Source organism: Ylistrum balloti, unplaced genomic scaffold (genome assembly GCF_031769215.1).
Source record: "Ylistrum balloti isolate Yb309-2 unplaced genomic scaffold, AGI_CSIRO_Ybal_v1 Utg369668, whole genome shotgun sequence".
Taxonomy (NCBI): Eukaryota; Metazoa; Mollusca; class Bivalvia; order Pectinida; family Pectinidae; genus Ylistrum; species Ylistrum balloti.
In genome coordinates this window covers 3,546,806-3,570,617 of record NW_026781915.1, presented here as the reverse complement: position 1 = coordinate 3,570,617, position 23,812 = coordinate 3,546,806, and the positions used below count along the sequence as shown (strand labels likewise).

Genomic DNA, 23,812 nt, shown 5'->3' with positions numbered 1-23,812 from the left:
CCAACAACAGTATTTAACAAAAATTTTATAAAACGTACAATACATACATTATGTAAAATTATAAAAATATTCTGTATCGAGATTTTTCAAACAAAATCTGCATAATAAAACGGTTACTACAGTCGATATAAATATCATACAAATATCACAAGTTTTTTAAATACACCTATTCCACCTTCTCCTTTTTAACCAACATATCTCTAGCATAAAAATGACAAAATACAACCACTATGCTGTTTAACAATGTGGCTAGTATAACTGCTCCTATACTGTTCCAGAAGGTTGGTAGAGCCATGGTAGAAAACTTTGGAGCAAGTCTTTCTAATTCATGAGTAATACCGTCGAGCTGTTTCTCTGTTACCATGATGATACAAAGGTGGAATATCTGGTGACTGTGGCCAACAAAGTCAAAGTACCCAGGAAAAAAGCGTTGAGGAATGTCTGAGCCAAAGAAAAACCCTGCCAAGGCGAACCACGCCATTTGTTGTATATGATGATCCAGACTGGAGTGCCATGGGCCAGTCTCATACTGGACGAGCCGCAGAATAATAGGTACACTATTTAACAAGTAAATGGCCACCACTGCCGACATCTGCCATACGGTGCGCGCGAAAGGGTAAGGTGGCTCGTACATGAACATAGTGGCACTACAGCATAGACATACCAGCGTTCCCATAACAACACTTACTGCCACGGCGTTAGTTTGGAGCCACGGGCTCACCCAGGCGTCGTCATGACAGTAGTGATGGTGAAGGATGACACTACCCACTCCAAACAGTCCTATACCCGCATAGTCTATCATGAAGGCTGTGTAGTGCACAAGTTCTGATTTGTTGGAGAAACAGTGAGCAATCGTACTGCATAGATACATCAAAACCATGGTGACAATACCAGCCGTCAAGGGCCACATGTGGGGATCCCCTAGCATGTCGTGGTTCTGTGAAAACTCAGCTGCCCTGAGAACAGCCAAACACATACCCAGTAAGTGTGTCCAGCAGTTTATGCATTCATTGTGTTTTTGGAAAAAACTGTAGAGGTAGTAGCGCCACGGCTGGTGAGGGGTGCGGAATCCAGTCTCCACATGCGGAACATGGAACACTTCCGGCACATACTGCCTCGTTGTGGTGGGAACGAAAGACGTTGCCATCCTGTTGGAGTCACCCCGTTTCCCTGTAACATAAATTTCGTAAATTATTATCACTAGATGAACTAATTAGTTCATATTTTACCACAATCATAGGTTCCTTACGTGACCAAAGAAAACCAACTACGCCTAAAAGGCGTTCTAGTAGCATCCACACCTATCTCGGTCCCAACAGCTTCCCTAAAGAAACGTCGATGGACGACCAATCTTTTACGGATAGTCTTATTCAAATGGAGACGGATGTGAATTTTAGAAGCAGGACGGAAGCTCTAATGCGGAAGACTTAACTTTAGCTCCCGGCACGCCCATCCATGGGATGCCACAGTTACCGAGTACTGTATACTGATATTGATTGAGGTCTGCACAAATTCAATGTATATTAATAATGCAGTTTCGACGCCGATACCATAAACTCACTAACATTACACATACACTAATACCACTCCATACTGAGGGCAAAGACATGTGTGCCATTTCAATCAAGAGATCTTTGAGCCTGATATGCAAGCCAAAATTCTTTAAAACATTAGGTGTGTATATTATCGATCACGACTCGGTCACTACATACATACAATAGTACCGACCCACTAGGTTACAATCCTATTACACCGGGTTCATTACACTGAGAATATATTGTCTTGAATATATGTATACATATGAAATGCATTACGCTTTATTTTTATTAGATTAATTGATCTATAAACTGACGAAAGAAGACAACACAATACATCCAGAACACAAGTGTGTCGATTCGAAAGTTTCGGGTTTTATCCCATATCACATGCGTTTTCTTACAAATTTCAAATGTTCTTATGACGTAATAGACAATTTGTCGCTAGGTTATATCGAGAAATTCTAGCTATTATTACAACTCCCAAACATCTTTTTGTCAGGCAGATAAAGCATTTCTTGACTAGGCGATTTGGTGCCGTATATTGTGAAAATTACCTGTAAAATAAATTCAGTTTGATATACAAATTGCACATATACAAATATTATGTTCAATCTAATGTGTATCATTTAAATAACAGAATATGATATGACATAACGTTGTGGCCATCTTCAAGCGATAGCTAAATTTCTAACACCACAGTGTTAAATATGATATGATGACCATATCAACAGCGAAATCGTAAGAATTCTATGTCATGAATACTATTTATGAACCAGCTGAGGTTACAGCGACCTACTGGCCTCGAACCTGTACAGACCTACCTGTGGTGTGGGCGTGGTCACATGGGACATCTTCCCAAACTGGTGTTATAATCATATCTTAGTGTTCAATCGGTACCCGATCACGTCGGCATCCTTACTTGTCACATAGATACACTGGAATGCTTCACGTGTCTATATGACACACTTGGATGTCATGTCTTTAACGCATGAACTGGAAACACATACGGGATGCTATGTACTGAGCGCCAGTGTTACAATCCACTGTACTACACATGTGCTTCAACATTCCAGCACACATTCTACACGCATGGTATACTGCGAATATTCACTATCAATAGCATTGCAACTTTCAGTGGCAGCCCCACCCTCATAACTTGAAAGCTTAATTTCAGCCCCGCCCACAATGCTGCATGGATACTGAAGTATTCCACTAGTTACTGACCACATCACTAGTGTAGTGAGCAATGCACGTGTTTACCAGCATCATCGGCAAGGATAGAGGTCTCTGCCAGCATGCAATCCTTACCTTGTGATGCCGCATCGCCTCTTGGATCCTGTGTCAGTCAGCATCTCCATCTATGCTGAACGAGACTGCTAAGTGATACTATTACAGCGGAAGTTGGGTGACGTTACATAGCTTTATATCCGAATTCTATGTAATAACAGCTGATTTGAATGCACATACACGTGTATACATAAAGTCATTCAGACGGGAACAGTATTCATGTTTTGACACTGCGTGTTGCTCACTGAAAAACGTACTATAAAGCTATAGATGTCGTTCTTACAAGCAGATATGTACATTTGAATGACATTCCCCGAGATACGGTTGACGGGGCTTTTGACTGTGACGTCATTGATATGTAAACGTAACAGCGTCTTATCGGCACACCGGAGGCTACCCCATGCTAACTATACAAAATCACAACAAACTAGAATATACACATTTGTTTCATATCATAAATAAATCTTTTATTAATGTTTGATACGATTGCAAGATTTAAGTACTACGTCTCTTTGTAATTTCTATATATAAAATATCCAACAACCTGACAGTTTTTTATTATTAAAATAATGCAATCAAAGTATTAACTGAATGTGGTTTAAAAAGTGAGGTTTTAAGATGACCTAGATTTTTCACAAATTGTCATAACTGAAAATAGTTATCAATATAAAAATCTGTTTTACCCTGTGCCTTTCCGTCATCTAAAGATGCCATTTTTAAAAAATGCAATAAATTTGACCACAGTGGTCCTGAAAGTGAGCCAAGGTCATCCATTTGAACAAACCTTCTAGTTCTTCGTCCTAGTATCATATCAATCTGATAAAAATACGGATCTTTATTTACCACTCCAATACTTTCCGTCTAAATGAGTATTGTCAAGTATTGGAGAGGTAAATTAAGAACTGTATTTTTATCAGACTGAGTATCACGTAAAACCACAATCAACACATTGGACCTTTTGCTTATTGAGAACAAGTTGTTTGAAGCATTTCGCCTCTGTGACCTTGGAAGTGGTCGTCATGGGTCATTTTCTTGTTAGCCCTTCCATCCGAGCAACCAAGACACTTTACTTCTCGACAGACGACCGAATATGAGCTAAAATCAGGGAAAAGGGAGAGAAAATAGAGATTAGAAATAATAAACTTTCGCACAATGAAATTATTTATGCAATATTGGTGTTTGAAAACACAAGTCAACAAAGTTTTGGATTTGGCAGTACTTATGTATGCACCAAATACTTCACTCATTTGGATAGCCTCGTCCCGGAGAAATCGCGACTTTACCACACACTGGAGTATCCTGTCCAGTTAGACTAGTTTTTGTTACAAAATGAATTATTATATGCCGATTGCTTTGCAAGATAAACAGAAGTTGAATACAGTTAAACATATCACAGTATTGGCACATATATTGGCGCGTATTGATGGATGAAGTATTACTCGTCATTCTGGAGGGGCATGAAACAGATATTTAAAACAAAGGTGATTAGAGGCTTCATTTTTGTCAATAGGCGATCTCGTGCAAATGAGAGAGAGACAAAGAGAGAGAGATTGGGGAGGGGGGATTAAAATAGATTTTTTAGTTTGAATCCCTGTCATACTGTCATAAGACAAATCGATTTTCCAACCATATCATAAGGGGTCTCCGTGTAGGGGTCTGGATTTGATTTGTTTAGTGGTGTGTGTATGTGTGTGTGTGTGTGTGTGTGTGCGCGCGCGCGCGCGTGTACGTGCGCTTGTGTGTGTGTGTGTTGTACATTATTTTTAGCAAAGGAACATTGATCCATAAATTTGGCATGGACCAGATATATTTGAGATCGGTCCTAATGTTTATAAGTTGTCTGGACAAGGATCATACAGCTTTATGAAAAAAGTAATAAAAACTCCTGACATTCCCGATGGTTTCCGTCAAGTACTAGTTATGATACATGTTTGTAGAAATCAGTACAAGTCCTGGCCCCACTTGTATAAAACATCTCTACTTGAGATTTCCTTAAGTCGAGATTTTCCTCAGCTAATATCTCCTTGAAAATATCTTGTATGAAAAAGATGTTTTATACAAGTGGGGCCAGGAGTTATTCAGACCCTGTTCTACTGACAAACGGAATGACAGACAAGTAGATTCAGAATAAACCCTCTCACGATCTTCAAGATTTATGATGAAATAAAACTGAAGAAGTTTCTGATGAAGTAGTTTTTATTTTTTTAAATCACAAAGTGCAATGCTCTTTTTGTAGGAAACACCTGAAAATACACAGTACATCTCACACCAGTGGCATGTACTTCACTGTCATGAGTCCATAATATCAAGGACCTGTGTCGTCCTTACTAAATATCAAAATTACTTAACACACACCTCTCCCACACCGACATATTAACGTCATGCATATATGTCTCGTATGTATCCAACACTGAAATCTGTCGAGTATTTTACCAAAATAAGTTCTTCAGGATTTCAACTAGGGACCAGTGTCAGCAAAACTAACATGAAACATGTCTTTGAAATCTGACAATGTGACACGTCTCCGACATTTCAATGCGACAGGTGTCTAAACATTCCAATGTGACATATCATCAACATATAAATATGACAACGGTCTCGTGAATTAAATGTGTCGCGTGCTATAAAATCAAAATTCAATATTTAAATCTCAATGTGTGTCCATCCAATGAGACGTACACAGATGAATAAAATTGTGTATGTTTGGAAGTCTTTTGTAAAAGAACTATCAGCTTATCAAAAAACTAAGTATTGACACCATTTTAATCATTTTTCTGTTAGTATGAAATCACAAAAAAAAGACATGCAAAAATTACAAATTGTGGATTTTTGAGAAAATTGCTCGTTGCAAAAATACCGATATACAGTAAAACGTCATAAGTTCTTAAAACTGTAGTGGTCCTCATATCACCAAAAAGGGAGGTAAGTCACCATTGGTAGATATAATGAAGTGGTCCTTACATCACCAACAAAGGGAGGTAAGTCATCATTCGTAGAACAATAAGGTGGTCCTTACATTATCAAAAAAGGGAGGTTAGTCACCATTTGTAAATATAATGAAGTGGTCCTTACATCACCAAAAAGGGAGGTAAAACCCTATTGGCGGATATAATGATGTGATCCTTACATCACCAAAAAAGGGAGGTAAGTCACAATTAGTAAATATAATGAAATGGTCCTTACATCACCAAATAGGGAGGTAAGTCACCACTGGTAGATATAATGAAGTGGTCCTTACATCACCAAAAAGGGAGGTAAATTCCTATTGGCAGATATAATGATGTGGTCCATACCTCATTAACAAAGAGAGGTAAGTCACCATTGGTACATACAATGAAGTGATTCTTACATCACCAAAAAGGGAGGTAAGTCACCATTGGTACATACAATGAAGTGATTCTTACATCACCAAAAAGGGAGGTAAGTCACCATTGGTACATACAATGAAGTGGTCCTTACATCACCAAAAAGGGAGGTAAGTCACCATTGGTACATACAATGAAGTGGTCCTTACATCACCAAAAAGGGAGGTAAGTCACCATTGGTACATACAATGAAGTGATTCTTACATCACCAAAAAGGGAGATTACTCACCATTGGTACTTATAATGAAGTGATCCCTACATCACCAAAAAGGGAGGTAGGTCATCATTTGTACATACAATGAAGTGGTCCTTACATCACCAGAAAGGGAGGTAAGTCACCATTGGTAAATATAATGAAGTGGTCCTTTCATCATCAACAAAGGGAGGTAAGTAACCATTGGCACTTATAACATAGTGGTCCTTAATCAATAATGAAAGGAGATAAGTAACTTAAATCTTAGAGGACAGTGTGTCAATATTCTTTATTAAAGGGTCAATTTTCTTTATTAGAGGACAGTGTGTTAACTTACTTTATTAGAGGACAGTGTATTAACTTACTTTATTAAAGGACAGTGTGTTAACTTACTTTATTAGAGGACAGTGTGTTAACTAACTTTATTAGAAGACAGTGTGTTAACTTACTTTATTAGAAGACAGCGTGTTAACTTCCTTGAGGATGGCAAGTCAATTTACATCATTGAGTCAACTTATGAAAGGATGGTGGCACCAATCTGGCAGCTTCTTTTGATCTTTGCTCTTTTAAGTTTTTATCAAATGTGTGTCATGGTATATTTTTGACAACAGAAACACTTGCTGATATTTTCAAGAAAAACTAAATTAAAATAAGCACTAGTACAGAGCACTGAGATTCAGTTTGAATAGAAAAAAAATAATCTAGGCAAGAAAAAGGCAAAATAAATTGTTTGTCCAAATAAAATGTCCATTCTGGAGACTTTCTCGGGTCGTAAGACCCAAAACAGAGAATGACTTAAACAGAATAATTGTAATGAATAAAGGGATAACACTGACTTTCCTGTGGCCCATGACATACCTTCAATGAGATCACTGAGTGAAACATAGACAGGTGTACTTGAATAACATAACTCATAAAGAATCAAAACAAACATGTTGGGCTCTAATAATACAAACTTGTCCAGAGAAAACAGCAGATTTTCAACAGATAAAACATATACTAGGATTTGGACACATATTGGAGACACAATATTTCAGACACAACAACATCCAAACAAAATCATGGTCAAAGTTTCCTACAAGATTGCAACTCTGAATTTTGAGGACAGAATGACTGATCAACAATACCCATAAAGCAATAGGTCTGTTCAACAGATTATGTATGATAAATAGTATACACAAAGACAGTAGGTCTGGTAAAAACACAGAGACACCAGGTCTATTCAGAAACACAGAGATACCATGTCTGCTCATATACAGAGATACCTTCTCTGTTAATATACACTGACATCAGGTCTGCTCACAAACACAGAGACACCAGGTCTGTTCATGAAGACAGACACCAGGACTGATCATGAAGACATGGACACTGAGATACCTTGTCTGTTCATATATACAGACACACCAGGTCTGTTCACAAACTGAAACACAGAGACACCAGGTCTGTTCGTAGCACAGAAACACTGAGTCTGTTCGTAGCACAGAAACACTGGGTCTATTCACAAACTGAAACAATGGGACACCAGGTCTGTTCATAGCACAGAAACACCGGGTCTGTTAAGAAACACAGACATACCAGGTCTGTTCACATACAGAAGATACCTTGTCTGTTCATATATACAGACACACCAGGTCTGTTTGTAACACACAGGCATCAGGTATGCTAACAAAAAAAGAGACACCAGGTCTGTTCATACACACAGAGATACCAGTACTCTTCATATTTACCAAGACACTGGGTCTATTCATATAAAGACACCAGGTCTGTGCACATACACAGAAATACCAAGTATATTATTATACCAACAAACTAGGTCTGTTTACACACACATAAATACAAGGTTTCTTCTTATACTTAGAGATACCAGTTCTGTTCATAGAAACACATGACCTGTTCATATACAGAGGCACTAGGTCTGTTCTTTTACACAGAGACACCATGTCTGACCAACAGTATATACCACGATTATTTTACAAAGGGATGCTATATTTTGGCATCTGGTAAGTGTAGACGTCTTATTAACATTAATTCACAAAAACTAATAAATAGCACTTTGAATCATTAAAAACACAAGATCAAACAATAAAATCACATATCTTGTTTACAAACAAATAAATTGAATCTGAATTCAATAAATTAATTTTAAATAAATGTGTTTACATTTGTTTTTGAATTTCAACAAACATTATCGTATTTTTTTCTGCCTTTTTTTTCTTGATTTATCTACTCGTATCAATAATATCTAATATACAATTTTCCGATTGAGTCAAAGAATGTGGGCAAGATTATGATGTAATAATATCTAACAAGGTAATTTTTAGTAGAACAACCTTACTGTAAATTTGCATTTTGTAGCAGTAATCACATTTTAGTGCTTTTAACTTTGAAATTATTGTGCTAAAATATGATTGTAATAATTGAAGTTTCTATAAGCTGTTTTCATAGTAACTGTTGTGTATACTTAAATTGATCAATGCACTCATTTGCTAAAAATTATACCATACCAACATTTGATTGTGTCAAATACAATACATTTACAGTAGTTTATGATCAACATAACACTTTCTAAATAATAAAACTGGATTTCATACAGTTTCATCATTGTTTCATTTGATGTGTAACAAAATGAAACTTAAATGTTAGACGATCCATGATCCAATGTTATCTGTAAGTACATGTTTTTACACCATGATTTTACACACACTGTTTGTACACCTGTATGTGTGAGGATATATGTGTAATTCATTATCTAAATATGTATATATGGGTGTGTTATACCAGTATTTACATCAGCATATATGTACAGGTTTGTGCGTAGTGTATTCAGGGTTGTATTTGTAAGTATATGTGTAGTGTATTTATCTGCATATATGTGATGTTGCCATACATAAAATAATATGTCATTTTTCCCATGGAATAAGTTATACAATTCTTTTTAGTGTCTTATGTTTATCAAGAAATAAATGTTTGTAAAATGTGCAAAAATCAATATTTCACCGAGGATTTTATATACAAAATAAACACATACGATTCATGATCACAGTCATCAAACAAAAGAGCAAATTTTTTTTTTTTTTTTTTTGAAAAATCAAGACATATCTTCATCTACTTCCTCACCAGCCAAAAATCAAGAAATCATTTAAATTTTAGGTATTGGAATAAAAATGTCTGGCCCTAAATGACATTTTGCAGCTCAAGATTACAAGGTTATGCAACTAACAAATCATTTGTATAATTAAAAACAATATGCAGTTATGTTTGAAGCAATATGAAAAGTTAAAAATTCAATATCTTAAAGATATCATGATTCAAAACTACAAACAGAAAAAAAAACACACAAAAAAGAAAATAAAAACACAAATAAAATTTTAAAAATCTGAGGTAAATCAACAAAATACCTATAAAGTACATCTATAACATATATATCAGGAGAATGTCCAGAACAAAAACACTGTTGTGGATATTATCAAATATGTATATTATATATCTACAAAAAGACCAGATTTTAAACAAAGATAACAAAATTCAACTTGTAGTAAGCTATTATGCTTATACAGATACAAAATATATTCTACAATATTCAACAAAAACAAGAAATACAGTTTAATCACTGGTGTCAAGAAAATTTACAGAGATGAAATAGCTTGAAATGTTCTTTTACAAAATCACAGTATCAGTCCCTCTGCTCTGATCACTTTGACCAGCTTCTTGTCAACAATTTCTATATTGAAGTTGTAGGAAAATAAAGCTAGGCATGTAAACAAAATATGAAAATGGAAACAAAAACAAAAGATATTGCTTAAAATTTGTAGATAGAAAATTTACACACTCAGAAATTGCACAACTGAGAAATTAAAGTCTTTTGGTCTACTAGCCTTTTGGTAAAAAAACCATGTAACATTAAAATTTGAGTCAAATATTGAGATGTACCCTTGTATTTTGACATATCTGTGTGTACCAGTATAATATCATCAAACCATAATAACAGGTACAACAGCTGTAATGTAACATACTGATAAGTAGATCACTTAAAATTGCTTTGATGACAAAAATGGACTGTAAATAATTAATCATTTCAGAAGATTGAGGAGTGAAAATGTCAGAGGACGTTAAGAATTTGTGTAAATCTGGATATGTGATATACAAATAAAATTATGTGAAACAAAAGCATTTGGACCAGGTATGGAATGTACTAAATTATGAAAGCAGAATTAGCAGATTCCTAATTACAATTCTGTCTAATAAGCCTCTAGGAATACAAAAGTATTATTTTTTTTCATTATCTGCCAATCATCTTGTATCTGGTTATATATAATGCTTTACTTGTATATTATTGTCTCAAGGGATAAAAGACATGTAAAAATCAACACAATCAGACAGGTAAGCCTAAATGTATCATCTCCATCATGATGGGCATGTCAATGTTCTGCATTGTATTTCCAATAGTTTACTACAGCACAGAACATTGAATCTAATATTCATATATTTATTTGAATCTAAATGAATACTGGTCACTGGGCATTGTGCGTTGAAATGATCAACAGGAATTTTTGACATAATCTAGTTTCTGTGGTAGATGTGTAACTTTTCTTTGAAAAATTACCTGTTCACTCACAGATAAAATTCAATAGTTTTTGAAAATGTCATGTTTTCAGCTTGGAAAAAACTGTTCTTCATGAAAAAAAAAATGTATAATATAGATTCTGTCTACCTCTCTCCAGATGCTCTCTCTTTCTATCTATCTCTAGAGTCTATCTCTCTCATTGCAGTTTGTCTGACTCTGTCTCTCTCTACAACCTCCATATGTCACTGTCTGTTTTTCTACTCTCTCTCTCTCACTCTCTCTATCTATCTATCTACCTCTCTAGTCTCTTTCTCTAGGCTTTCTCTCCCCCTAATGACAGTCACACTCTTGAACCTCTTTCTCTACAGAAGTATCCCGGCACTAAATAACAAACATTTGAAAAAAATTCACTCACCAGAATTTTTAGAAGAACTAAATCTTAACAACTAAACTAATTGATATACATCATGTGAATGTCTCAAGGCAAACAAGTTAACATATTAATAATACAATTAAGTTTACATGTTAGTCAGTCATAAGAGCACTAAGTGACTTGCATACCTAAAATCTAACATGTGCTGCTGCTGAATGACAAGGTCTTTAGTACAATAGTTTAGTATTCTTTTACAATGTATTTTATATTGTTTTAATGAAACTACCAAGCATATATCCTCCTTTCTATCACAGAAAAAGGGTCAAATTTTGATTCTTTATGATAATTTCTTTATGTGGGCCATTACATGTGAACAAAGTCTCTACGTGTATTATTCCAGATGACCAGGGCTATACATATTATAGTATTTATTCCGAATAAAAAACTGACAGAATGACATGCTAATACATTTCTTCCAAAATTTGCCTCTGGTCTTACACTTTAAAAATGAAAATGTACACTCTTGCCCTTGGTCAAGCATATATACCTGGTATCTGTCAATCTGAATTTGGGCAGGGGAAATATTCACACTTCAAAGAATCACCAAAGAGCACTGCCTCACTATGATAGCTTTCACTCCTCCTTTTTCTCACAGACCAATTTTTCTTTCACATAAAGGTGAAACAAATATACAACAATTCCATTGAAGATGATAACTAGTATCACTGCTCCTATACTGTTCCAGAAGGTTGGTAGAGCCATGGTAGAAAACTTTGGAGCAAGTCTTTCTAATTCATGAGTAATACCGTCGAGCTGTTTCTCTGTTACCATGATGATACAAAGGTGGAATATCTGGTGACTGTGGCCAACAAAATCAAACTTCCCAGGAAAAAAGCGTTGAGGAACTTCTGAGCTGAAGAAGAATCCTGCAATGGCAAACCACATCATCTGTTGTAAGTGATGATCCAGGCTGGAGTGCCAGACACCAACAGCTGCATATTGAAACAGTCGCAGTAGTATAGGTAGACTTAACCAGGTGTAAATTGCCACCACTGACGATACCTGCCAAATTTTCCTGGCTACTGGATAAGGCCTCTTATATATAACTTTGGACACACTGCAACAGAAGCAGACAATTACACCAAGAATCATCCCCACAAGGACAGCATTAGTCTGGAGCCATGAATTTACCCAGGCATCATCATGACAGTAGTGATGGTGAAGGATGACACTACCCACTCCAAACAGTCCTATACCCGCATAGTCTATCATAAAGGCTGTGTAGTGCACAAGTTCTGATTTGTTGGAGAAACAGTGAGCTGTCGTGCTGCACAGGTACATCAGCACCATGGTGATCAGACCGGCTGTAAGGGGCCACATGTGGGGATCTCCCAGCATGCTGTGGTTCTGTGCAAAGTCGACGGCTCTGCTCAGAGCAAAGAACAGGCCAACCAGGTGTGTCCAACAATTCATGCATTCATTGTGTTTCTGGAACAGACTGTAGACATAGTAGCGCCAGGGCTGGTGAGGAGTGCGGAATCCAGTTTCCACATGTGGTTCATGGAACACAACCGGCACACCCTTTTTGGTGGTGGTGGGAGCTAAGGACGTCAACATCACTGTTAGATAAGGCCTTCTGTATAGGAACAATGTTGTTAATTCAGGCCTCCTCCTGTAAGATAAAACAAGGGCATTTAAATTACATTTTTAATTAACACCTTCCTCGAGTGCTTCAGAAGAATAAAATAGGTTTAGTAAGTAAAACAAAAAAAAGTGTTTTAAAGTTAAGGGTTTTGCATCTGATATTCATTATATTTGTTGTTACCTTATGTCTGACAGTATACTGCATTGTATCTGTGTGCTTCACATGAGCCCTTTCACAAATTCATACTTAAAACAATTACAATACTGCATTATATCTAATAAACATACCATGAAGTGCTTTTAGTCTGACACTGGGGAATAGATATGGTCTGTTGCATTGTTTTCTTTCTGAAGAAACTTAGTGTCCTAAAGCTACCATTCACCCTATACATTTACCTTTGAGAAAGTATAGGTCAGCCCATTCATGAGGCTCACTCATGCACACCAAACAGACACCCCTAAGACGTTACCTATACATTACTGTATGTACTAAAGTTAAGAAAGGCCTAAACATGTTTGAAAAACAGAAAATCGCGCATGATACATATGTCTTCAATAGAAGACGAATAAAAGATTATTTAAGACCAATCATATTCAAATATTCATTTATCATGAGCATCCAGCTATAGATGCGTAATATATAAATTTTGTCGCAATATTGATAATCGATTGTAGGCATCACTGCAGCTTTTAACATCTTGAAGACAAGTGTTCAATGATTCAGCTTCTTTGCAGTAATGTACTGTGATGACCTTGTCAACACGCAAGTTCAAAAGAGCATTGAACTATATGAAGCCTATAGTAACTGCGATTACCGACGAGTTGCTGCGATACGAGTGCTGTACAAGTTAAACAACATTGCATTTGCAGCATACATAAACATGAACACCCAGTATCACAACTGAACATATTAACTTCCTTAAACAAAATCGTTACGATTGTATTACCCTTGTTTATCGCCACCAGTCACCGGGTCCTACCGGAATGTGTCACTTCACCAGGAAACACAATGTTTATCTTAATTTTAGAGCCAAGATTCCGGACAAAGATTTACGACAAAATTAATAAATAAAACAAAATAAATTCGTGGCTAGTTGAATAAATTAATTGAATAAAGATGACATGATGAGAAACTGATAAATACAAAATCGATTTTTAATTTCGGGTTAAAAGACATTTTTTTAACTGTGCAGCTAGATTTCCGTCTTGGTCATCGATGAAAGAAAGTAAACGGTGGACAAACCATTATTATATGTCAAACTATTTCTCTGGTTTGGACTTGTTTTAAAATTTGGTCTTTTAAGCGATTGGAGGGTGTATATATATATAACTACCATTTAAATTCATAACTACATTTTAGTTATTTAGAACGAAGACAAATAGTTTGCAATCAGTGCTTAAAAACTGATTTTAAAAGGTAGGAATGTTTAACACATTTCCAACTAAAACACGTGCTACATGCCTGTGGTTAAAGACATCGCTTCAGTTGAAGACAGGACCGTATCTTGTGGAAGAACGAGAATAACAGTAAACAGGCATTGACGTTTTCTCTCCATGATAACTTATAAAAATCAATGAGCCAAACAGCAATATCACGAGAGATGCATTTGACCCAAAAGACATAGGAGACTGTTTTTCCCCAATGTATGATCGAGTGAAATTGAAAACTAATTAAACACAGATATCGCGTGTATATTTCGATAAATCCGTGTTTTTCATCCAGCTGTAACACAAAGTAACCATTCTATTTTCTAGAGACTTACTCTCTGATATCAGCTTTAAAAACTCCCACACAAAAACACTTTACATATGAGCTCTGTCGACAAATACTGAGAGAACCAGAATATAGATCATCTAACGACAAAACGATGTAAAACTTGATTATATTAATCTTCATTTTACACCAGGTGTCACGAATATATATAAAGTGATCAGCTACTAAAAACGGCAATTTAATTAATGTCGTTGGACACAGATGGGAGGGGGGGGGGGGGGGAGGGGGTCATTATAAGCATGAATATTTAATGTAATTTATTAATACCAAATTCAAAAGATATAGGTAGAGATAAATGAATAAATACGAAAAAATTTTTTATCAACCGGTTTAACATCAACATGTGTGGTATATGGGCTGTGTTTGGTTGCGATTGCGATGTCTTCACACAATTTAACGCCGCATTCAAAATATCTCACCGTGGACCCGACGCCTTTCGACTGGAAAGTATAAATCAGTTCCCTTCGTGTTGCCTTGGATTCTATCGTCTTGCTATTCTTGACCCAGAACAAGGAATGCAGCCAATGCGAGTGTCCAAGTATCCTCATATTTGGCTTATATACAACGGAGAGATATATAACCACAAAAACGTGAGTTTGACTGCCAATTAAAGGGCTAAAAATATCACATATGTTTCTTCTTAAGCTATTGTTTGTTTGTTGCTTTTTCATTGAATCAAATGCCAATATTACAATCTTCCCAGTGAGACTTTATTACCTGTAATAGATTAAATAAACAGATTACTCTTGCACATCTTACCTAGTAAGTATATATGTTAAAATTACGCTGTCACCACTGTCTAAAAATAAAGTTTTTTTACGAACCTTCTTTTGATATGGTAATAACGAAACGAGTGTAGTATATATATATATATGCTGTGCGGGGTTTTGGAATTAAACGGCTACATTTTCTCCTGCGACTCTCTCAACAACATATTTTGGTATCTGTGTGAATCAGTATTCTGTCTTATCAACAAGAACTTATTTCAGACGATATTTTTTGCTTTTAATGTTGTGCTTAAATTTCCCTACATTCTTATTGAACAAACAGCAAAATAAGTTTACAAACAGCATTAACAGGGTCGTTAGTGTTTGATACATATAAAACATAGGTATACTACTTTATCTTACTAATTCTACTATTTATAAATCGTCTTTACTAGATTTGAAAGTAAGAATAGCTAGTGGATGTTTCGTTTTGACTATTGGTAATCGAATGGCACACTGGCTCTTTTGTAAATAGGTATTTTTTTTCATTTTGAATGGATTTTTCATAAATACCCAAAACTGATTGTCACTATGAATCCCCTTGTTTGAGAAAACGTTTTTTCAGATTCAAGAATGCATTTGAACAAAATTGTATGGGAGAATGTGACTCTATTTGACAAAATGTGAAGCTTTCACTTTGAGCGTCAGTTATCTATATTGGCGACACCTCAATTATCTTCTGGCATATACTTACTAACCTCTAATTTTTACTATGCGTAGACGGGAAATAACATGATCAATTCAGTTTCGCACCAAATGATATATAGAAACAAAGTGATGTAGATGATCTGTTTGTTTTACAGTTAGGAAATCAGTTTAATTTTGACTACGTCTCACAATGTGACGGGGAATCCATCATCCACCTGTATGCTAAGGGCGGGATAGAATTCGCCGCTAAACACTTGGATGGAGTGTTCGCTTTCTGTCTACTGGACACGGTCAACCGGAGGGTCTACCTCGGTAGGGACACATTCGGAGTCAAGCCTCTTTTTCATGTTGTTACGGCAGCTGGTTCATTATCAGTGTGCTCTGAAGTAAAAGGTGAGTGGCTAAAGCAGAAAAGATATTGTATTCAAGACTAAATCTTAGTTCTATTTGTATTTATAGCACAAACTCACAATCCCATTCAGCATCAACACTCGTCATTGAGCTGAATTCGAACATGGAAGATAATTTTATCAAGTATTTCCTGGTGAGATCAGGATAGTAGTTATGCAATTCCATGAGGATACCAAACCATGTATACTTTTGGGTATAGATAACGTTATTGCAACATCGATGGTCATATGAAGACTAAAACGCTGAAAGACACCGTCGTAATAAGGAATGGGTAGGTAATTAAAGAGATACAGCTAGAGGACCAAATTTTAAAGTTTGGATAGCAGATCTGTTTCGTAGATAACACGAAACATTAAACAAAACCCCATCGATTCACCAGGATGGCATATATGCCGTTTCAGTGAGTAAGAGTTGTTCTTGAACTTTCAAGAGCATATGCCCAGCCTCTAGGTTTTGTTAGATAACATAATCTATTACAGAACTCTTGATAATCCAAACAACGTTGAGTAGTCCGTAACAGGCATATATCACAGGCAGAAGAAGGTTTAAACTGAAATAACGAATCTCGGACTAAGTGTAGTTGTATCATGTTGGTGTCCACCTGGTCCAGCTGATATTTGGAAAAAGTTTATCTAATGCTTCAACGTAAAGTAAATAGACATCTTTTACTGACTGAATGCTTCCCACGCTTTGTGTTGATTGGTCTATTTCTAGAATTCCACACGTGCATGACAGCGAAGGGATGAGATACATACTTATGATAATCAATTAAAACATATGCCCCAAACATCGTCTAAGCTGTGTGAGACGGATTCAAAATGGCTTTACATCTCATATAAATATGTACCATAAAGTTTCATCGCGGCCTTGGGTATTGGTTTCTTAACACATTAATACATATGACTTCAGTTTTTTGTGTAGGGGATAGGGCAGGACATCGAATTCCAGATTTTAAAGCATATTATTTGCGACTGCGAAGGAGTAGGGGTTATCGGTTGGTTGTGTAACGGGGATTTTTATAGTGATACTTGCAATAATATATATACAATTGCAGGTTTGGTGGATATGATTGGACACCAAGACAAGATTCAAGAGGTGTTACCTGGTCACGTGGAAACCTATAGCCTCGATATGCAATGCCGCGCTTCTTTGAAGCAGACCACAACTTTTCATCAAATAGGAGATTTTCCATGTTACGCTGCAACCTTTTCACCACTTGGTAAAATTGGTATAGTCATATCCGGTTCGATCAAAGACCATTTCATTTTCAATCTAGAGTGATGGCGATTTCAACAGGACATAACGTTTTAGACTTTCAGCACTGATTAATACATCTTTTTCGTGTTTTGATAAACAACCTCAAGCAACTCTTATGTAATATGCTTCTTTCTTGAGGGTAAGTTCTTCAACTTCCTGATTTAATTGTTCGCTATATTTTGCTACATAATTACTTCAGCTGTTTTGATCATGCAGAAAACGAAATCAAAGTCAACATCCGAACGTTTTTAAGGAGCGCTGTAGACAAGAGAATGATGTCTGACCGACGTATCGGATGTCTGTTGTCGGGTTTGTACTTCATTTCTATGTTTTACTCTCTCTTTTAAATAAGATTTCCATGATTCAAAGTTCTCAAACAATTGTTATCGTGTTTGTACTTGATATTCAAGGAAAAATTATTGAAACAAAACAAAATGAAACATTATACATTATCAGCAGTTTAAGTAATCCTTCCACGTATACAAATGATCGCATTTACTTTTAGGTGGCGTAGATTCCAGCTTGTTGACCGCATTGTTGGTAGAGTTAGCAAAGGAACGAAAGTTGCCTTACCCGATCCAGACCTTCTCAGTTGGTATGGAGAACAGCCCCGATTTGGCAGCAGCAAGGAAGGTAAGAAAATATGTATATGTAAGCAACTGTCTGATAAAAACACAAATATGTACATCTTTATATAGTTTAAACACACATATATATCATATATTTTTTTAATATAATTAAAAAGTCAAAATCAACACGGTAGTTCGCTAACGTGTTCAAGTCTAGCGGCCATCTTCAGGCGACTGAACACTACCAAATTGATTTATTCTTTTTTAGTATTTAACCAGAACACAACGTATTTACAGATAAAACCCGTATATATTGGAAAGTTAAAATTCGCAGTGTCTGGTACATATAAAATCGAATTGGAAACAATTTTATTAAAACTAATTGTAAAACATCTAATCCGTGTTATCATAGGCTGCTTAGTATTTCCGTGACTGGGTTTTTTCGGGAATGGTTCAAACCGATTCATTAGTGTTGTTGTTTGATAAGATTATGGTACAATACCCCTGTGAATGTTAGAATGGGAAAACATATGTATATTGAGCACATAATGTATTAAAGGAAGAGAAATCTGTCTGCGGTAACCGCATTGCAGAATGTAGCATCTACGTTTATTATATGTCAAAATTGTGACTAAAATCATTCTTCCAACCTCATTTGATTCGTTGTTTCTTCTAGTTAGCACGAGTCTAATGTACAGACAGTTCACCGACAACATGTATTGGGTATACAATAACATATTGTTAGTATTGATCAATGAAGATGTATATGGGAACATGGGTAAGAAAAAAGATAATTCCTTGGGGTAGGATAAGAAAATATCTGCACTTGGAGGAGATTCTGGACTATTACTGGTTAGCTAGGCCTATTTAACAGATAACGTCATTTGAAAATAGTTTTCAGGAGCCAATGCAATTTCTTTTTGAACAAAACAATTTTTAAATGCTTTTAATATAAATTGTATATAGGTTTCCAAACACTTGGGAACTGAGCATCACGAGATCCTGCTGACACCAATGGAGGCGATCTCCGTAATTGAAGACGTCATATATTTTTTGGAGAGCTATGACGTCATCACCATTCGTGGATCAGCTGGTAGGTCATTGCGATCGTCATTTTGATGACAAATTGTAAGTAATTGTGTAATTTATATCGTTAAAGGTAATAAGATATAAGTTAGTTTGAAAACGAGGAACTTCAAAGATACAAGTTTCGAGAGTTAGATACAGTAGAGCGAAGCAATAAACTAAACCGCATTGTACAGCTGTTTCGTCCTTCTAAGACTCGCCAGTGATGCTGCATCATACAGCTGTTTCATCAATCTAGGACTCGTCGGTGATGCTACATCATACAGCTGTTTCGCCCTTCTAAGATTCGTCATTGATGCTAATGCCTAAAGTTAAAGAAAACAACAACTGTCAAGTAACCCTATGCAAAACCAGAAAGAAGAATCGAAGACCTTGATGTGTAACAGATATAATATTATCAGATAAAACAACCTGCAGTGTAGTTACCATACAAGCCTAGAAAGTATTTAATCAAAAAGCCCGTTATAATTAAAATAACATAAAATACCGATATGTACACAAACAGCAAGAAAATACCAAAATGTCAACAAAAGCATAATCCAAACTCAACTTCAATAAAGGTAAGGGAAATATGAACAAAAGAAAGATTTACACAGTGAGTCCTGAAAAAGTGCAAGGAGAATAAGGCCAGTCCATCGACGAACCTACTGTGTAAATTTTCGTCAATCAAGATAAAAAATGTCACGTTCTCAAATGAGACGGAGGTATGCAACAACGAAATCAACAGGCAAATGAACGGGCATCAAACGAGTTCATCTCCATATCGCACTAAGAGATAGAATGTTTCTCAATGAGACCACTTTGACGACCACATAATTTTCACCAACCTGCATCTTTTGAATCCCTATTTTACGAAAATCCTGATAAAGGGAACAAGCCGTAGAATATCGAAACAATTGTGACATGTATACTCGTTATTCTCACCAGATAGAGATTCGCAGATTGTTAATCCTACAATGAAACCAACATGGACAGCTTTCTACAAAGCTGTATAATAATTTCCCAATTGTGAATGTTCTATTTCTGGATAGCAACGTTCAGGCCCTGCTTCAGTATCACAATATCAAGGTGTTGACTACTGACAAACTCACGGGGAGGTTTTACGGTTGATATATTGGGCGATATGAAGCTAGACGTGTTTGATGCTCGTTTGTTGTCCTGTTGTTGTATACTTTGTTCTCATTTGGGAATGCCACATTACTTACTTGGATTAACCAAGGTTTAGATGGAGGATGTCGTCGATGAATCAGAAGACGCTTAATCTTGCAGAACACCTGGTCTTATTCTCCATTGACGGAGTATCCGTTTAAGTCTATCATTTGTTCATATTTTACACTAGTTTTACTGAATTTTTCACATGTTATTTTCTTGTTGTTTTTGTATCTCCTTACGTATGTCATGTAAAATAATTACAAAAAAATATCAACCACACAGAGATTATTTTGCGGTTCAGTTTTTGTGAGCAGGTACTTATACAGATAATTTGAAGATAATTATTTCTTTCGTGATTTGAAGGACACGTCTTAAGTAAATGGACCGTTTATGCGAATTTTCGTGTAATATATATGCTAACAGTTCACTTTCATTCCTGTTTAAGCTTATAACAGTATTGAGATTGGTTTTGATTTAGTACATTTTATTGCTTTTTTCATATTTCTAATGTTCACTTTTCCCAAAGCTATGTACCTGCTTTGTAAATACGTGAAGGAGAAGACAGATTCTACGGTTTTATTGTCTGGAGAGGGGGCAGATGAGGTTGCCCAGGGGTATATCTACCTCCATAACGCGCCCTCTGTTGAGGAAGGCGACAAAGAGAGCAGACGCCTCTGTAAGGACATACATATGTTTGACGTCCAAAGGGTTGATAGAATGTCATCAGCTTTTGGGTGTGTGTGTTTTTCTATTGTTTTCATTTTTTAATATAATAAATCAAACGAAATTGGGTTTACTTACTTTAAGAGGCATTATCTCTTGATCAAAGTTTAAGTTGAATTATACAAAGAGAAAGTTTTTACTGGGCATCTTTCAATGCAACCAAACATGTTTTGATGTTAAATAAACCAATGCATTACATATATAGAAAATAACACATTTGTAAAATTAATTGTACAATTTAATTCTGAACTACGTTTCGAAAAGAAAAATGGGAATTAAACAAAAGCTACATGTATCTTTCCATTCAAGACTTGAAATACGCGTGCCCTATCTGGATCACACGTTCACAAGTTACTACCTTTCGTTAGACCCCGAAATAAGGGCTCCAAAGAATGGCATGGAAAAACAACTAATGCGTTCGACTTTCGAAGACACGGATTTGATACCGAATGAGATCTTATGGAGGCACAAAGAAGGTTTCAGTGACGGTCTGACTACCCTGAAAAAGTCCTGGTATGAAATCATACATGACTTCCTTGACGAAAATGTAAGTTTTGAGATGCTTCCTTATTTTTAAAATATGCAGAGCTGCATCATTCTTTTTTTTGTTTTTTTGGTCTATGTTTCTTAGCGAAAAGACACTATAACATGTTTGATAATGGAACGAGGACAGGAAAATGACGGAAACACCTTTCAGTGCAACATTTACAAAGTGATAGGTGTGTGAATGTTTAAAAAAAAGCATCTTTTTTGGTGTGTATCCAATACTTTTACTTCCTTGACAGTCGTTTTCTTTAAGACAATACGATTCATTTGGTATTTGGTCACTATTTTTTATCGTTACTTACATAAAAATCATATATTGACCCAAGTCAACCATCAACTGCCATCATACATATGTCGATATGTCTTTAGAACGATGTGGACATTACCAGGTATATCAACAAAATCTTTAGAGATGCATATATGATTTAAAAGTACATCCACAAAATAAACATATTTCTGACATAAAAATATATAAAACAACACTTAATTTACAAACAACAGAATGTTTAATTTTGCCAACAATTTTGTTAAACCTATAAAGTAATAATTAAAATTACAGTTTGTGGTTGATCTGAATGCAATCTGCTTTGAATGAATTTTTGATTTTGTTAAACCTTGACAGATCGACGATTCGGAACTCATAGAAAGCGTGTGCCAATATCCCTTTAACACCCCCGTCACTAAAGAGGCTCTGTATTACCGTAGGATATTTGAGAAATTCTACCCCGGACAGGATCATCTAACACCACACCAATGGACGGCCAAATGGTCATTGTCTACTGACCCCTCCGGAAGGACGTTAAGTCACTATAAACAGTAATTCATATACTGAAGCCTGTGATTAATTCTATGGTATATTGGGTTTGAAATTCAAAATAAAATAAAGAGTGTAAGAATTCTTCATTCACTGTCCTTGTCTTTTTTATAGAATATATGTGAAAGGAATATATTTGATCCAAAATTGTTTACAATAGAACATACAGAACTTCAGTTGAGGTCAATCTCCACTCCTTCCTTTTCGAAATAAACAACAATTACGATCTTATGTCTATACCACTCTCAAGGGGAACAATTCGTATCTTATTTTGACTCCATGTTATTTTTTCGTTCACTTTTCACACATTTTCCCAGTTTGACTGGAAAAATATCAGGGACATCATCATGAACGTTGACTAACATTCTATTAATTTATAAAATGAATGTTCTTTTAGTCATAAAGGAACCATCGAGGAGCGAAGTTCTTAATCGGCAAATGAAGGAAAGGGAATTTCTCATAAGGTTCCATAGGTTAAAATGAACCATATTCGAAGGACTTTGAAATTTGTCATGAATCTGAAACGGGAGACACCAAGAAAAGCGAGAGTGATATCTAGGGACACAGGAAACTTCTTGTATGGAGGAATTTTAACTTGAAACAGCGTGTCGAACGAAGGTCCGACTTCTCTATTGACGGGATGGAAAGCTTTAGATGTATTCTACTCAAGACCATTCTTTTACCTACATCATAGAGTTATTTGTAACATGGTGGTATTGTTATAATGGAAATGGGCATCTTTATTCCGAGAGTAAAGAAGTTAGATAAGTTAGTGGTATTTTTTCAAGAAGACATTATCAATCGAAAAAATATATACGCCGATAAATATCGAAAAGTTGCAGAGAATCTTTGTAAAATGAAATGTCATTTACCGTAAATGGTATGTATATTATTTTAAGCTCTTCACTGATGTAAATAATTGTGTAAATAAACACATTTTCACTATGTATTCATTGGTATCAAAACTCCCACACTATTCAGAGATATCCACCCAGTCCTTCTCAAGAAACAGCAATAACAAACTCTCATATGAAAAATCCAGGATGTCCGTGTACAGACATTTTTGTTTTCTGACCAGTCCTAAAATCACAATAGCACAAC

At 35.8% G+C, this 23,812-nt stretch overlaps 3 protein-coding genes across 4 annotated transcripts; 1 reads left to right on the top strand and 2 right to left on the bottom strand.

The window, feature by feature from the left end:
• Positions 1-12: 12 nt before the first annotated feature.
• LOC132560975 (membrane progestin receptor beta-like) lies at positions 13-2,908 on the bottom strand. Of its 2 annotated transcripts, none has more exons than XM_060225693.1 (2): positions 2,847-2,908; positions 13-1,170 (listed from the first exon to the last, which is right to left on the bottom strand). In XM_060225693.1, the coding sequence occupies exon 2, from the start codon at positions 1,145-1,147 to the stop codon at positions 167-169; it is 981 nt and encodes a 326-aa protein (XP_060081676.1). In that variant the 5' UTR covers positions 1,148-1,170; positions 2,847-2,908; the 3' UTR covers positions 13-166. The 2 variants fall into 2 exon arrangements, with proteins under 2 accessions (XP_060081676.1, XP_060081668.1); XM_060225685.1 differs by lacking the exon at positions 2,847-2,908 and adding an exon at positions 2,360-2,738.
• Positions 2,909-11,953: 9,045 nt separating this feature from the next.
• Positions 11,954-12,937, bottom strand: LOC132561835 (membrane progestin receptor beta-like). The gene has a single exon (XM_060226543.1). It carries the CDS (start codon positions 12,935-12,937, stop codon positions 11,954-11,956), a length of 984 nt encoding a protein of 327 aa, XP_060082526.1.
• Positions 12,938-15,079: 2,142 nt separating this feature from the next.
• Positions 15,080-22,717, top strand: LOC132561970 (asparagine synthetase [glutamine-hydrolyzing]-like). Its single transcript, XM_060226693.1, has 9 exons — positions 15,080-15,328; positions 16,309-16,546; positions 17,619-17,783; positions 18,038-18,130; positions 18,327-18,454; positions 19,357-19,483; positions 21,155-21,362; positions 21,661-21,898; positions 22,520-22,717. The coding sequence occupies exons 1-9, from the start codon at positions 15,080-15,082 to the stop codon at positions 22,715-22,717; spliced, it is 1,644 nt and encodes a 547-aa protein (XP_060082676.1).
• The last annotated feature ends 1,095 nt before the right edge of the window (positions 22,718-23,812 follow it).

What these genes read in the sequence shown, in the direction of transcription:
- LOC132561970 (XM_060226693.1), top strand. Translation starts at nt 15,080, where the DNA reads ATGTGTGGTATATGGGCTGTGTTTGGTTGCGATTGCGATGTCTTCACA. An exon ending in AGTGTGCTCTGAAGTAAAAG is followed by an intron (nt 16,547 to 17,618) that starts GTGAGTGGCTAA and finishes ATACAATTGCAG; the next exon opens with GTTTGGTGGATATGATTGGA. An exon ending in ATTTGGCAGCAGCAAGGAAG is followed by an intron (nt 18,455 to 19,356) that starts GTAAGAAAATAT and finishes AATTGTATATAG; the next exon opens with GTTTCCAAACACTTGGGAAC.
- LOC132561835 (XM_060226543.1), bottom strand. Translation starts at nt 12,937, where the DNA reads ATGTTGACGTCCTTAGCTCCCACCACCACCAAAAAGGGTGTGCCGGTT.
- LOC132560975 (XM_060225685.1), bottom strand. Translation starts at nt 2,414, where the DNA reads ATGATTATAACACCAGTTTGGGAAGATGTCCCATGTGACCACGCCCAC. An exon ending in TGACCACGCCCACACCACAG is followed by an intron (nt 1,171 to 2,359) that starts GTAGGTCTGTAC and finishes TTTATGTTACAG; the next exon opens with GGAAACGGGGTGACTCCAAC.